This window comes from Dermatophagoides farinae, chromosome 7, assembly GCF_024713945.1.
Source record: "Dermatophagoides farinae isolate YC_2012a chromosome 7, ASM2471394v1, whole genome shotgun sequence".
Classification (NCBI taxonomy): domain Eukaryota; kingdom Metazoa; phylum Arthropoda; class Arachnida; order Sarcoptiformes; family Pyroglyphidae; genus Dermatophagoides; species Dermatophagoides farinae.
The window spans coordinates 4,528,725-4,544,808 of record NC_134683.1 but is presented as its reverse complement, the minus strand read 5'-3'; the positions used below and the strand labels follow the sequence as shown (position 1 = coordinate 4,544,808).

Genomic DNA, 16,084 nt, shown 5'->3' with positions numbered 1-16,084 from the left:
TGAAATGAATGGAAAAATTTTTGAAATTTATTTTCATCACAAAAATTTATCTTACATCTAATATAAATTGATGTGTAATGGATCCAAGTAACGATATTCGCGGACCATATTTCTTTCCATATTTCTAACGATCATAAAGATCATCCATTTTTAATTTCAACGATAATGATGAATAATCATTAAATGGTAGCAGATCAATTGAATATAAAATGATTGGAAAATAATCGCCGGTTTGATGCATTGCTTTTGTTTGTTTTGCAAGATCTAGTAGTGAAAAAAATGTTATCAATGCATGAATGGATAATATCAAATTAACAGTAGCCAGATCGATCCAAATCAGATTTTCTAACCAATAAGCGGATAATCCAATAGCATCGAATGGTACACTCAATACCAAATAGAACAGTAATGCTTTACTCCATAATTCACGATATGAATTCATATAATCATTACAGATTTCACCATGTTCACGATAAATACGTGCTAATTGCTGCCGTTGTGGTAGTGGTAATAATCGATATTTTCGTTTCATATGGTTATTCTTCATGCTTCGACAATATTGAGCTAAATTTTGTAGCAATCGATTAATCCGTAATATTAGACTATAATTCAATAATGTACATCCAGATGATAAAATGACAAAAAATAATGCACATTGTATAACGACAATGATATTATGAACCAATATTATTGAATCAATCGCAAACAGAAGACGATACATGATGTTATAATGATGTTCATCGACGGCGGTGGTGATTTTTACATTATAATCGATAATAATGAATAAAGCTGGTGGAACTGTAGTCAATTATTCATTAATCATATTAATCACATTCACAGCTAATTAAATCAATCAATGAAAAACTTACTCAAACAAATATGTACGAAACATATGATTGGATCGACAAATGATAAAAATTTAATGACTTTCAATCGATCATCAGGCATAATTGTTTGTTTGATATCGATACGTTTTAATTTAGACCATTTATATGGATCTAATTCAATTGTTTCTTTCTCAATGATCATTTGATATTCAGTCGATAACATTGTCAATGATTTTCTTACGATATCCGGAAGGAATTGATATTTGCATAATTTATTCCAATTTTTATGGAATATTTGTCTTTTAATAGTAGCTATTTCATGCTGAGGTCGACAACATTGACGATATTGTTCCAGATTAATGATAAGATATTTATAAGGAGAACTAAATGTTGGTGAATCTGTATTACAGAAAAAGAATGTAATCTTACCGACGATACCTAGCAGTGTTATCATGAATATTAACATTAATGCCTGGAAAAAGAAACGTGGATTCGATACATAACGATAATAACAGAATGGATCCATACGCCAATATTGATGATGATCCACATCGTCATCATCATTGTGGCCATTACTCATGTTATAGCTGATAACACCGGATAACATTCGTATCACCCATATTGATAATGATAATATTTCACCACCATGTTTAATCTTATACCATTGTTGATGACGATATTCAATAATCTCTTTGAACTGGTAATAGAAAAAACTATCTATACGTAGTAACATTCTCCGAATTCAGAATCGCTCAAAATGACAATCACAAACATATTCTCGGTGTTTTTTCCTGTTATTACATTAAAAAAAAAATATTAACCCTTGAAACATTCCGTTTTTTTTCTGGCAATATTGATCCCTTTTTTGAATGTATTTTTTTGGGCGAGACATTAAAAGCCCGAAACAAACATATATTTTGACAAACACATTTTTGTTACACCGCATATCTTTCGAAAGAAATTCTTTCAAAATAATCAAAATTGTTTTTTTCTTTCTTCTTTTTTTTATTTCATTTTTGTTACGAATCGATCACATATAATATGAATGAAAACAACACGACCATTAAATAATCACAAGACAATGGTGAGATCGTCATCATCATCATCATTGAAAAAAATTTTCATACAATCTCTTGCGTTTTCTTCAAATCAATTTTTTCGATTTCGTGTATGTTTGTTCGTTCAATAATCAACACACAAATGACAGTCATTTAAATAAATGATGATGGTGATGATTAATGATCAAACCGGTGTATATTAAATATTTATCAATTAGCTCTAATCATCTGTTAGTAGATGGCGACACTCTTTTTTTGATGATGATGACGATAATCAAATTCGTGGTAATACGAAAAAAAATGTTCCAATATAAGTGGCGAAAAGCTATTTGAATGAAATGAAATGAATGGAAAAATTTTTGAAATTTATTTTCATCACAAAAATTTATCTTACATCTAATATAAATTGATGTGTAATGGATCCAAGTAACGATATTCGTGGACCATATTTCTTTCCATATTTCAAACGATCATAAAGATCATCCATTTTTAATTTCAACGATAATGATGAATAATCATTAAATGGTAGCAGATCAATTGAATATAAAATGATTGGAAAGTAATCACCGGTTTGATGCATTGCTTTTGTTTGTTTTGCAAGATCTAGTAGTGAAAAAAATGTTATCAATGCATGAATGGATAATATCAAATTAACAGTAGCCAGATCGATCCAAATCAGATTTTCTAACCAATAAGCAGATAATCCAATAGCATCGAATGGTACACTTAATACCAAATAGAACAGTAATGCTTTACTCCATAATTCACCATATGAATTCATATAATCATTACAGATTTCACCATGTTCACGATAAATACGTGCTAATTGCTGCCGTTTTGGTTGTGGTAATAATCGATATTTTCGTTTCATATGGTTATTCTTCATGCTACGACAATATTGAGCTAAATTTTGTAGCAATCGATTAATCCGTAATATTAGACTATAATTCAATAATGTACATCCAGATGATAAAATGACAAAAAATAATGCACATTGTATAACGACAATGATATTATGAACCAATATTATTGAATCAATCGCAAACAGAAGACGATACATGATGTTATAATGATGTTCATCGACGGCGGTGGTGATTTTTACATTATAATCGATAATAATGAATAAAGCTGGTGGAACTGTGGTCAATTATTCATTAATCATATTAATCACATTCACAGCTAATTAAATCAATCAATGAAAAACTTACTCAAACAAATATGTACGAAACATATGATTGGATCGACAAATGATAAAAATTTAATGACTTTCAATCGATCATCAGGCATAATTGTTTGTTTGACATCGACCCGTTTTAATTTAGACCATTTATATGGATCTAATTCAATTGTTACTTTATCAATGATCATTCGATATTTTGTCAATAACAGAGTCAACATTTTTCGTACGATATTCGGTATGAATCGATTTTCACCTAATTTATTCCAATTTTTCTTGAATATTTGTCTTTTAATAGTAGCAATTTCATGCTGAGGTCGACAACATTGAAGATATTGTTCCAGATTAATGATAAGATATTCATAAGGAGAACTAAATGTTGGTGAATCTGTACTACAGAAAAAGAAGGTAATCTTTCCGACGATACCCAACAATGTTATCATTAATATAAACATTAGTGCATGAAAAAAGAAACGTGGATTCGACACATAACGATAATAACAAAATGGATCCATACGCCAATATTGATTTTGATCCACATCGTCATCATCATTGTGGCCATTACTTATTTTATAGCTGATAACACCGGATAACATTCGTAGTACCCATATTGATAATGATAATATTTCACCACCATGTTTAATCTTATACCATCGATGATGACGACATTCAATAATCTCTTTGAATTGGTAATAGAAAAAACTATCTATACGTAATAACATTTTGTTGATTTCTTTGATTACAGAATATCTCTATATCAATCCCAAACACTCGACTACATACGATATGCAATTTTTCTTTGGTTTTTGTTTTGCCAATTAAAACAGGAAAATAAATTTCATTCCATAGAATTTGATATTCACCACAAAGTTCTACATCGTCTAATTGATATAATCAAAAGTTATGTTTCGAAACCACGAACACAAACAAGGAATGAATTAATTGTTTCATTACCACATAATTAACATGAATATATAAACAAATAAAAGAAATCATCAATTCGGATGAAAAAAAGTTTTTTTTTGCGTTAAATCAATTTTTTCGTTAACGATTTTTTTTTTCTTAAATCGAAACAAAATCAAATAATTCCAATAGCTTGTGAGTAGATGGCGCCACACTAAAGTCATTTTATAGCTGTGATTCTTGCAAAAAAGAAACCTAATATTTGGCGTTTTTTCATTTTGAAGAATCCACTATATTCCAATGGCAATTGTCTTTAATTGTATTCCCATTTCCTATGTGGCATTTATCGTTGTTACATTGTTTGTTTTTTTTGAGCGAAAGAAAAAAAAAACGCGAAAAATTTTATTATAGTCGTGTAACTTTCTCTTTCATTCATTTCTTTCATCTTTATAAATCAGTCTCTTCACTATTCGTTTTTTTTCTATCTCTTTTTCCAAGTAATTTTCATCATCATCATCATTTTTGTAGTTGATGAATTTCATTATGTTGTTTTTTTCCACAAAACTTACGTACAAACGTATATGTACCACATTGCATTTCAAACATCTCATCATCAACAATGAAATAAACGAGGAAAAAAACAACAACAACAGCCATCTTTAGATCGACAAACAACCAATCAATTTAAATTCAATATATTCGATGACATTTCGTTAAAATAAATGTGACTGGTGTTTGTATGTGTATGCGCGTCGATTATATTATTATTAATGTCATCAATTTAATCAAGAAAAAAAAATGTGAACCAAACAATTTGATTTCAACAGCAAATATTTGAACAACAAACAACAACAGCGAAACCAACAGGTAACAGGTAAGAGAATATATTCTTTTAGGTCACTAGATTTGATCAATATTTACCGAAATCAAACACACATTACATGAATAGATCAGCAACAATGACAACAACAAAAAAAATTCGGAAGCGGCACCATCGGTGGCGAAATTGTACCGAAAAAATGTGAAAATCTTTTTTCGTTCGTTCGATATAATAACTGGTTTTTCATTCCTTTTCTATTCTTATATAATATCAAATTGTCAACAACAACAACAAAACAGTTTTTCTTCGTTTTTTGTTTATAAGCATCCGGTTTTTTTTCACATTTCTTTTTTGTTGTTGTTGACGATTATAATGATGATGATGATGATGATGATGATGATAATTTCATTTCTGTATGACCCATTCTTCAATCTATTATGTAGCAATTATGTTACGGGGAAAAAAAAGAAGATTTTGTCATTTTGTTTTGCCTGTGGTTGTTGTTTTTTTTGATGTTTTTGTTTAGAAAAAAAATGACCATTTACCTCGGTAAAGAAAGAAAGAAAGAAAGGAAAAAATTACCGGGAGATAAAATTAATGGACATTTTTTTTCGGGAAAACTTTGTTGATTGTCCGTTGTTGTTGCCGATGGTTAGTTGGTTGGCTGGTTTCATGTGAACATTTTTGATTTTAAAAAATTTGTATATGTTTTTTTCTAATCTTAGAAAGTTTTCGTTGTTTGCTGTTGGCTATTTAATCAAATTATATAGATGATGATGATGATGGAAAAAAATGGAACACATCCGGTTTCACACTGATGATGATGATGATGATACAGAAATATGACCTAAAAAATGATTCAGAAAATTCTTCCTGTCATCGTTGTGTCATTCAATTTAATAATAGCTTTTCATTCATTGATTTATGAATTTTTTTTATGTGGTCAATTTGTCTATACCACACCTTTCTTTTCAGCTTTATAATATAGATTCACATCTCTTGATTATTATTATTATCGATCGATTGTTTATCCACCATTGTAACAAACGATTATGTAACAGCAACAACGATTATGATGACAACCACAAAATTATAATTTGACAATAGATGATTTGAAAAAACAAACGAAAAAAACTGATATATTTGTTTATATTCAAATCGTTGTTTTTCGTGGCCGTTGAACAAGGTCAAATGAAAACATGGTTGAAAATACAAATTGATTGAGATTTGAAAAAAAAATTAATTAATTCATCAATCAATCTATCAATCCATCTTTTACATTTTGCAGCGATAAAGAAATTCATAATTTTTTTTTGTCTTTTCTTTTTGTTTTCATTGATGATGATGTCAATTGTCAATTGTTTTTTTTTACTTCTTATGGATTCGGGGTACATTTGTTGTTGTTGTCGTTGTTTGATGTAAATGCTGGTGGTGGTCACAATGTAAATAAATAATGAATGATGATGATGTTAAGTGCGTACTTTTCAATCTAGCTGTAATCAATCAAACAAACAAAGGAAAAAAAATTTCTTGTCAATAAAAGTAGGGAAAAACCGGCGAAAAAAAATTTCAAATTTTTTTTTCACTAACCTGTTGTTTTGTTTTGTTTTTTTTTGTAAAAAAAACGTTTAAATTCATCAATAATCGATTGACCATCATAGATAGTCGCCCATCCATCACAAACATTATCTATTAAATTAAATCAGATTAAAAATTATTTGTTGATGATCGTAAACAACACACACACACAACGATTTTTGAATTAAAAAACTTATTTGTAACCGAAACGCTGAATGAACTTAACTTGTGTGTTATGTACTGACCTTCAAAATTATCTAAACGATGATGATGATGGTGAGATTGGAAAGAAAACGAAATGGAACGTACAAACAAACGAAGAGAAAAACATCCCGAAAAATTTTTGATGAACTTTGAAAGATAATAATTATATTACAATTATCATCAAACATAATTATGGATGATATTTGCAAGATTTTCGTATCATCACGAAATAGTCACACGAATTTGTCTTGTTTTTTTTCGAATGTTTGTGATCGGCTATATCGACACACACACACACATACACACCCATCTGTTGTTAGTTTTTCATTGAGCAAAAGTTTGTTGTCAAATGATGTGACAAATTTTTTTTTTGTTTCGAATAATTTTCTGCTGCTGTACATGTTAATTACATTGGATGAAAAATTCAATTTGAATTTGTCTATTGTGTAACATGATGATGATGATTGTGTGTTGATAGTTAATTGGCTCTGAAAAAAAGGTTCCAACAACAACAACAGGTTGATCCAAAAAAAAGATGAAAATAAAAAATTAGCGCCCATCTTTCGCTTGTTATCATTATCATCGTTAAGTTTTTTTTTCTTTTTTTTTTTATTTTCGATGTGAAAATTCTGATGTGAAATTTCTCATTATTTTTTTTTTTTTTTTTGAATTCAAATCATTATACAGCAAATTAATTTGATGATGTAAAAATTTCCATGTTCCAGAAATGATCCAAAACAGAAATGAAATAAATTATCATTCTACAGGATCCAGGTGCTGCTGCTTCTGGTCATGTTGTATCATCTATGCATTTGGAAATCAACGTAGAAAAAAATATGGTTGTGACATTTTTGACCTTTGATAATGATGACATACACACACACACGAAAAACTCCCACATATTTCCAGAATTTTTTTTGTTTTCACCGAATGACCTTTGTTTGACCTTGAGTTGAATTGTTTGTTTGTTGCTAATGTAACCCTCCTATATAATTAGCATACACACACACACACACACACACACGTGTTTGATGATGATGGTTCCGACTAATTCGTGCACGAAAATGATAATTTTATGTCTGTATGATTGCAACAAAAAAAAATTTATTGGTTTTTCAGCTGTGCAATGGGTAGATTCAAAAAAAAAAAAAATTTGTTTCTGGTTTTCTCATTTTCACACATTGGAATAAAATTTACATATTTTTTTCGGCAATACACACAGACAAGACAAGATTCACACACATTTATGTTTTTTTTTTTTTTTTTTTTGATTGCATTTGATCAATAATAAAATTTCATTGGTCATGATGATGATGATGATGATGATTGATTGATTTGAATCGAAACGAATCAATACGAATTAAACTGAAATGAACATTTACAACATGATTCTCACGAATTGATCAATTTACGAATGAATGATCCGTGATGGTCATCATCATCATCGTATCGTATCGTTGGATGTTGCTGTATAACAAATTAATTTTTTTTTGTTTTTTTTTTTTTTTGAAAAAAAACAAATGAAAATTATCATTGAATTTTTATTGTCCATTTCTGTTGTTGTTGTTGTTTTTTTTTCGGTTGTCCATTGATGCATGACCAAACAACAACAACAACAACAAAATTGAAATTGAAATTGATATATACACACACACACCAGGTGTTGATGTTCCTGCAAAAAAATTTTCATCAACAACATCAACGACAACGACAACAAAATCATGATCATTCAATTCAATGTTTGTCCTTTGTTTGTTGTTTGATGATGGTTTATTCATAATTTCATGTTTAATTAATTAATTTATTTAAAACAAAACAAAACAAAACGAAAAAAAAACTGACAAAAATAACACGTAGCTCGTGTTATTTTGTTTGTTTGTTTGTCTATGTGTGTAGGTGGATTTGTGTGATTTTTTATGTTTCTGGCCTGTGGTTGCCTTGTTTTTTGTTTTCATTTCATTCATTTTTCATTGTTCAATTTTAAATTTTTCATTTTTTTTCTGAATTTTAAAATTCAAGGATTTCACGTCCTCACACACAGACCGCTATTTATAACCGGAACATTTCACTGTATCCGATTGATTGATTGATTGATTGGTTGATTAATTGATCCTGTGAAATGAAAACAAAAACGTTTAATGACCTCCAAGAGTCATTGAGAATTTTTTTTTTGTTTTTTTTTTTTGTTGGTCACCCAAAATACTAAATTATCATGATGATTATGTAGAAAAAAAATTGGTATACAACAACATCATCGCTCAGACTTTTATCGAACCATGAACGTCTGGTTTTTGTTTTTTTTACAGAGATAGATAGATAGAGAGAGAACAAAAAAATGAAACAAAAATCGTAAAAAAATGGAAATTTTCCATTTACATAACCATAAATTTTTTTTTTTGAACAAGAATGATAAAATGAAATGAAATGGAAAACATTTTCTGTCGAGTCATTCATTTCATCAAATGGGTCCTAGTCTGCCGGGAAACCAGATTTTCTCTCTCTATTTGTGTGTATGTGACAATGGCAGTAGAATGTTTTTTTTTTCAAGACCAACGACACCACAACCACACCAACACACATGTCATCATGTCACATCATCGCGTATTACATGTGTGTGTGATGGCTACCATGACGACCTTTCACCTTTGTTGTTGTTGATTTTTCCATTCTCCATTCTGAATAGAAAAATAAAATTTGAAATTTTTCTGGTCAATTTCAGGCAACACCCACAACCATCTACCTATCTAATCAAATTCACCAATCGACCAACCAACCAACCAACCAGCATTATTTTCGACTGCTGCTTCTACTTCTACAAAATTTATCATCATCACCACCTGCAATTATGTAAGAATTTTGGTTTGTTCCACCAAAAAAAAAAAGAACTTTGACATTCAAATCTTTGTCATTTTGTCATTTACACAACATGAAAGCCTAGAAAAACAACAACAATACAGAAGTCGATTTTATTTGTTTATTTGTTAAAAATTACTGACAAACCACCACCCCCCCATAAAATACTGACCCGAATAATGGTAGTCATTTTTTAAATTTTCAAATAAATTTCTTCATTCATTCATCATTATCGATTACCAATCGTCGTCGGTTGTCATTTTTTTTTATAAATTTTGAGCTAGTGAAAGAGTGATAGAAATAGTGAGAGTAACATCCATTGGTAAGTGAAACTTTTCTTCGTTTTTTTTCACACACGCACACAATAATTTCATCGTTGTTGTTGCCATCACGACTACGACGACGACGACGACGACGATAGGATTCAAGGCAAACCACCTGTTCAGTGTGTGTGTTTGTTGCACATTTGATTGGTTAAACCGATCCAATCATCAATTTTTGGTTTTTTGTTTTTTTTCCATTCCATTTCATTTGAATTTTTTTATTTTTCATTATCAGTTAGATTTATTTTTGTTGTTTCAACATTTCATTTCACAATAAACGTTCCATTTGATTGTTTTTTGTTTGTTTCATTACCATCATCATCATTGATAATTGTCAATGAGTGGTTCCAAGTGGAACATTTTTTTTTGTTTGTGAGCTAATTTATTGATTAATTGATGGTCACGACATTTGTGTGTGTGTACGTGTGTCTGTTAAAAATTCGAACGATTCGTTTGTCTGATTTTATTTTCATTGACAATTTTTAGGAACAGCAACGTAAAAGTGAATTGAACCATAACAACAGCAAAAAAAAACCGTTTGTTTCATCATCACTAATTTCGTTTCCGGCTATACCATTACCTTTTGTTGATAATGATGATGATAACGTGTTAATGTTAATATCATCATCATTGTTTGTTGTAGAAATAATTGTTGTGGAACGTTGAAAAACAACATCATCGTTAATTATCAATCAATCAATTGATTGATTGATTGAATAAAGTCACGCGATCGATTTTTTCACCGGTTAACGATAAAAAAAAAGACAATGAACAACAAATTAACAACAACGACGAAAACGGCAACAACATCATTTGGTGTTGGTGGATCGAAATTTCCGTTAACATTTGCAAATGCTACTGCTGCTGGTCCATCATCTCGTTCTACTACCGCCACTACAATGATGATGAATAATGTTGGAACATCAACACCCAGTTTCAATAGTTTTCCAATCGGTGGTATTATAAATCCAATTTTTACCGATCCATTAGTTCAGATCGATGAAATTGAAGCAACAAATACGGAACGTGAATTGGAAACATTTCCATCACCACCGCCACCACTTTCATCGTTATCATATTTACCAAAAACAGCATCAGCAGCAGCAGCATCAAAACCAACAACAACGACAACAAAACCGGAAACAATTGATCGTACGGATTCAGCATCAAATGTTTCAGCATCTACTGTGATTACAAATACTAGTTCTACGGGTGGATTATTACCCGATTTAAATCGTTGTTCATCATCATCGAATCATCGAAGACATTCATTACAACAACAACAACAGCATCAGCAGCAGCAACATCAACATCAACATCAACATCAACAATACGATTGTCCAGATTGTCAACAATTTCATCATAATCATCATCGAATTTATGTTCAAAATCATCATCCACACCCTCATCATCAAAAGCATAATAAACGTCCCGTTTATTTGCCCACAGCGTCATCAGGTTATGCCCCTTATCCACCACAATGGTATTATCTATTAGCAGCGGATACGAAAAAATTCCGTAAACATCGTCATACACATTATCGTCGTGATTGTCGCCAATGTAGAGAGATTGTTCGTTCGACATTTGAACAATATTATCTTCGTGCTGGTCAACAACCACAACCACAACCACATTTATTATCATCATCATCGACAACAACAATGGGTGAAAATTCATCACCAGATTCTATTGGATCAATTTCATTGGATCCTCATTATCATCAGCAACAGCAACCATATTCATCATCCGCATATCATTCACGTCCACCTCCATCGCCAACGTTTTTAGCTAACAATAGTCCAACACCATCACCATTAGGTTTCTATAGCCGGTATGTTTTTGTTTTTGTTTTTGTTTTTATGGTCATTTTTATAGCATATTTTAATCAAAATTAAAATTAAAATTACAGATCCAGAGCTAGTTGTGGCCATTCATGTCTAAAATTTACCATTTTATTCTATTGTTGTATTTCTGTCATTATGGCCATTTGTTTTATCTGTTATCTGACACGAATGTTTGGCTTGATGGCACCATCTGGTGGAAATTTTATCGCTTATTATCCATCAAAAAATTATTCAATCATTGATGCTGGTGGAGATAATAATCATTTCATTTCATCAATAAATTCAACACCAACAAATGAATTGAATTTATCCGATAATGATGATGATAATAATAATATTTCTTCATCGATAATGATAACGGGCTCTAATGATGTTATGGATCCAGAATTGCCGGCAACAAGTTTATTGGAAACTATTCGTTTGGAAATGATTGGCCTAATAATCTCTTCGGCATTTATGATTATTTTCATACTTGGTTTAATAGGCGCATTTCTTGAATCAATTCTTTGTCTACGAATATTTGGTGCCATTCTTTCCTATCTATTTTTGTTGACATTTGGTTCAGCACTTTATATTGTCATCTTGTTGATCATATCACATGTTCAATTGAAATTGATTCTTTCAACCATTTCTTGTGCCGCTGTTGCCATCACCATTCATGGTCTGTTAGCCATAGCACCATTTGCATTTGCCGATTTAATTAGTGAAGTATGTGATATAATTGGAATTGAAAATTTAATTTCTCATTCATTTCTAACTTTTATATTTATCACATGACTAGGAAAGTAATGAAAAATTCACAGAAGCAGCTGCAGCAGCTACAGTTATGGCCAATTCAACATATTTCAAATATCCATCCGTTCGTTTCTTTTCACAATTACCAATTCATCATCATCGTCATCAATATAATAAAAGCGGTTATTTTGGTTTCACTAATCCTGCTACATCGTTTTCTTCATCATCTAATCGACCGAATACTAATACTAATATAATTTATCCAACATCATCAAGCCAACAAACATTTTATCGAGATACCCCTATTGAAAGTATACCAACATCTGATGAATCATTACCATTTACAACACCAACAAATAATAACAATCCAAGCAACATAAATCAAGGTCCAATTGATAATATATCATCAGAAGGATTAATACCACCATTAATGAACAATGTGAATGAACATCGAATCCAAAATAATTCATCAGGACAACAACAACAACAACAAACTGTACGATTCACTGATAATTGGATGTAGTGGTAGTGGTTTTCAATTAGTTAGTCTAAATATTTCAATGTGTAACAATAAAACAAAACAAAAAAATTTATTTATTTTTTTTTTGATGAAATAAAATTACATACATTTTTCGACTTTTTCAACTTTTTTATTTTAAATAATTGAATAACAAAACATCAGCTGATATATAGAAAATTTATGTGACCACCAATTGTTAACAATGATGATAATTTATTTCAGAAATTTAATAAGTACAAAGTATATATGATTTTAAATTTAATGCTTATCGATTTTTGGATGAACAATTCTTCTGCATAGGTTTATTCTACATTATGAATGATTTACAATAATAATAATAATGATCACTGTCAATGTGGATGATGTTGAATGTTTGAACGTAGATAACGAACTATAAAAACACCAATCAATGCAAGTGTTGCAAATCCGATTCCGGCCACTTGTAACATTGCCCTATCCTGTGGTAGACATCGATGGATAATGCTAGAAATGTAAAAAAAAAAACAAAAAGAATCACAATTAGTAATGAATACAGAAATAATTCAGTAAATATAATATATACCCCATGTTACGAGCTATCCAAGAGTTGGCCGGTTTGACCAGTAACAGATGGACTAGCTTATTCAGATTTGGATAAGCGGCCATTGTCACCAGTTTTTCATACACTGCGAGCGTTCCATGTGCTGTAGCCATTGATGATTCGGATGTGTCGATTTCATTGACGGCCGAAAATTTATGCAACGGTGTTAGTTTGTTGGTCAGGCAAAACTCTTCCGGTTGTTGTGGATAATTCTGTTTTACTTGAGCCAGATCTTTTTTTGAGGCAACCAACAGAACAGGAAGCTTGGTGTTGTGGAAGTTTTTCTGTTTTTATTCAATAATCACAAAAAAATGAGTAAAAAGAATTCCAAAATGGTAGCCAAACTTACCATGTAAGTCTTGGCAATCACTTGAAAAGGAAGAGCTGTCCGATTGATCGAACATCATACAACAAACATCACAGAACAATTCGGGCGCTTTGACTAATGTGTTCACGTTAACAACATCAATTTCACGAATCTGCAAAAGTAAAACATTCATTCATTGACTTGGTAATCAAATTCATTCATCAAATTACTTACGATTAGATATTTATTCTGTCCATAAACGGTGATTGTATTGATGACATAATCATTATATAGATTGTCCGACTTTTTCACTGATCGTTGACTAAGATTAGCAAACTTTTGCTGTTTGTTTATGAAACGACTCATGAAACAACTTTTACCAGCACCTTTAGGACCAACCAAATTACAGAGGAAAACATTACGAGCGGTCTGTTTCTCGTACGTATCCATTCGTCTGTCTTTGATTACTGTATTGAATGATTATTATTATTATATCGATTATTGATATAGAGCATGAATGATGACCATTAGCGGAAAACTTACTATGCAGTGCGGATATTTGGCTTTTCTCGCCTGATACAAACATATACCCAAATAGGCTGAGATATTTGAGCGTCTGTTTAAGATCAATAAATCCGGTCAACGTCCAAATGGAAAGAAATCCCTGTAACGTAATCCATCCACGTTCGTTTGTATGTACGATCTTGGTAAAGTCACATTGTAGCCACTTGGGAGGTTCATCGCAAATGGAAAACATGGCAGCTATCTCGCCAGGTGAAAGCGCACCATCGTTGTCTTTATCGTATTTGTGGAACAAATTTGTAAAAAATTGATAGCCTTTAGGTGATAGTTCGACAAAACATTCTGTCGGCAAAGTCAAGCTCGGATAAAGGTAATGGTCATCGAGGGTCACGCTGTTGTTGTAGCCAAATTTACGAAGCACAATCCAGATGAGTTCATGGCGGCCACGTTGAATGAAAAATGTGAGCAGGAACATAAAACCAGACAGTGTGATTCCATTTTCGGATACACCGTCCGGAATGATACTTTTCAGAATGTATTTGACATCATCAAGCGTCTGACTTAACAGATACGAATCAAAACAATAAGTTTGAAAATTGTTCAATTCAAGATCATTAAGGACGCCATCATTGTCCAGATCACAAATGGTGAATATCCGTTTCAGGGCAATTTTACAATTATCAGATAGCTTTGTTCATTTTGGGTTTTTGAAAAATTAATCATCAATCAATCAGTGAGAACTATAGAACTTACATCTCGTTCTTCTGGGTAATAGATTGGTGTGACCGGATATAGTACTGTCTTCTGAGCGTAATAGAAAATCTCTGATAGATTGTCCAGATTTTTGGCTGAACACTGTAATTTAGTTTGTAAATCAAAAAAAAATCGCAACAAACAAAAAAACCAAAAACAAACCTCGACACAGATTTCAATTTCTTTATATTGGTTCATAAGTGGCAACACTGTATCTATTGAACTGTATTCGACTAGATCGGATTTGTTGCCCACCAGAATGACCGGTACGCTGTGATTTTCTCCCAAATTTTGATGGATGAGTGGCAACCAATATGTGGATATCTTATCAATGGTCATTTCGTTATCGATTGCATACACAATACAAATAACGCTTGCACGACGAAGTTCTTCATACAATTCTTTTTCCGATTGCTCTTGTGCGGAATAATCGACGATTACGGTCGGTATGTTGACCGGTGTAACTTCAGCAGGAATGGTGATCTCTTCAAATTTGGCTGGTACTTCTTCATCGAATTCTTCGAACACGAGCGAATAAATCATCGATGTTTTGCCCACCTCACCTGTAATTGAATGAAAACAACAACAACAATACATCAATCCAAAAAACATTAGTATGTAATGAACTTACGTTCACCGACGAGTAGGATACGGACGGTCGGGTCATTTGCATGCGACTGTTCGTTCATCATGTGTATTGATTGGATGTCAAAAGCATTGGTAATTTGTAAAATGATAATTTAATTGTTGATGATAAAAATCACAAAAAAAAAAATTTTCCCAAGTACAAAACGAAATATAAGCAAACGAATTGGTGTGTGTGGCTCACACTTTATACACAGAATCCAGAACGTGCTGAACAGAAGGCTAAACTTGTATGCCCAATTTATACGATCCAAGTTATTTTTTTTTACTGATGTGCGAAAATTTTTTATTTCAGGTAATACAAGCTCATATTATTGCAAATTGATCGAATGAACTACGGATATGGTTCATGTTTTTAAATCAATTTTTAATTCATCATTCTCTTAATAATCTTCTAAACTTGCTCTTGTGTTGTTGTTGTGATAAAATTGTCTA

The 16,084-nt window shown here is 31.3% G+C and overlaps 4 protein-coding genes and 1 long non-coding RNA gene across 8 annotated transcripts; 1 reads left to right on the top strand and 4 right to left on the bottom strand.

Moving 5' to 3' along the window:
• Positions 1-124: 124 nt before the first annotated feature.
• On the bottom strand, positions 125-1,560 carry LOC142597683 (uncharacterized). The gene is made up of 2 exons (XM_075732733.1): positions 870-1,560; positions 125-798 (listed from the first exon to the last, which is right to left on the bottom strand). Exons 1-2 carry the CDS (start codon positions 1,558-1,560, stop codon positions 125-127), a joined length of 1,365 nt encoding a protein of 454 aa, XP_075588848.1.
• A 710-nt stretch (positions 1,561-2,270) lies between these two features.
• Positions 2,271-3,836, bottom strand: LOC124497186 (uncharacterized). Its single transcript, XM_047060811.2, has 2 exons — positions 3,094-3,836; positions 2,271-3,022 (listed from the first exon to the last, which is right to left on the bottom strand). The coding sequence occupies exons 1-2, from the start codon at positions 3,782-3,784 to the stop codon at positions 2,271-2,273; spliced, it is 1,443 nt and encodes a 480-aa protein (XP_046916767.2). The 5' UTR covers positions 3,785-3,836.
• A 719-nt stretch (positions 3,837-4,555) lies between these two features.
• On the top strand, positions 4,556-12,967 carry LOC124496748 (uncharacterized). 4 transcript variants are annotated; one of them, XM_075733029.1, is made up of 4 exons: positions 4,556-4,832; positions 10,230-11,574; positions 11,653-12,295; positions 12,369-12,967. In XM_075733029.1, the coding sequence occupies exons 2-4, from the start codon at positions 10,511-10,513 to the stop codon at positions 12,843-12,845; spliced, it is 2,184 nt and encodes a 727-aa protein (XP_075589144.1). In that variant the 5' UTR covers positions 4,556-4,832; positions 10,230-10,510; the 3' UTR covers positions 12,846-12,967. The 4 variants fall into 4 exon arrangements, with proteins under 4 accessions (XP_075589144.1, XP_075589141.1, XP_075589142.1 ...); XM_075733026.1 differs by having other exon boundaries at positions 4,586-4,839; XM_075733027.1 differs by lacking the exon at positions 4,556-4,832 and adding an exon at positions 8,991-9,414.
• On the bottom strand, positions 4,877-6,847 carry LOC124497195 (uncharacterized). The gene is made up of 3 exons (XR_006959398.2): positions 6,609-6,847; positions 6,376-6,474; positions 4,877-6,278 (listed from the first exon to the last, which is right to left on the bottom strand). It is a non-coding gene; the product is annotated as an uncharacterized LOC124497195 (long non-coding RNA).
• Positions 12,951-16,061, bottom strand: Miro (mitochondrial Rho GTPase). Its single transcript, XM_047060810.2, is given in 9 exon segments — positions 12,951-13,325; positions 13,405-13,706; positions 13,772-13,798; positions 13,800-13,901; positions 13,964-14,196; positions 14,273-14,939; positions 15,005-15,106; positions 15,167-15,567; positions 15,636-16,061. Coding segments are annotated over 9 exon segments (2,028 nt in total). The 5' UTR covers positions 15,697-16,061; the 3' UTR covers positions 12,951-13,192.
• Positions 16,062-16,084: the final 23 nt, after the last annotated feature.

What these genes read in the sequence shown, in the direction of transcription:
- LOC142597683 (XM_075732733.1), bottom strand. Translation starts at nt 1,560, where the DNA reads ATGTTACTACGTATAGATAGTTTTTTCTATTACCAGTTCAAAGAGATT. An exon ending in TTTCGTACATATTTGTTTGA is followed by an intron (nt 799 to 869) that starts GTAAGTTTTTCA and finishes AATTGACTACAG; the next exon opens with TTCCACCAGCTTTATTCATT.
- LOC124497186 (XM_047060811.2), bottom strand. Translation starts at nt 3,784, where the DNA reads ATGTTATTACGTATAGATAGTTTTTTCTATTACCAATTCAAAGAGATT. An exon ending in TTTCGTACATATTTGTTTGA is followed by an intron (nt 3,023 to 3,093) that starts GTAAGTTTTTCA and finishes AATTGACCACAG; the next exon opens with TTCCACCAGCTTTATTCATT.
- LOC124496748 (XM_075733029.1), top strand. Translation starts at nt 10,511, where the DNA reads ATGAACAACAAATTAACAACAACGACGAAAACGGCAACAACATCATTT. An exon ending in CCATTAGGTTTCTATAGCCG is followed by an intron (nt 11,575 to 11,652) that starts GTATGTTTTTGT and finishes TTAAAATTACAG; the next exon opens with ATCCAGAGCTAGTTGTGGCC. An exon ending in TTGCCGATTTAATTAGTGAA is followed by an intron (nt 12,296 to 12,368) that starts GTATGTGATATA and finishes TCACATGACTAG; the next exon opens with GAAAGTAATGAAAAATTCAC.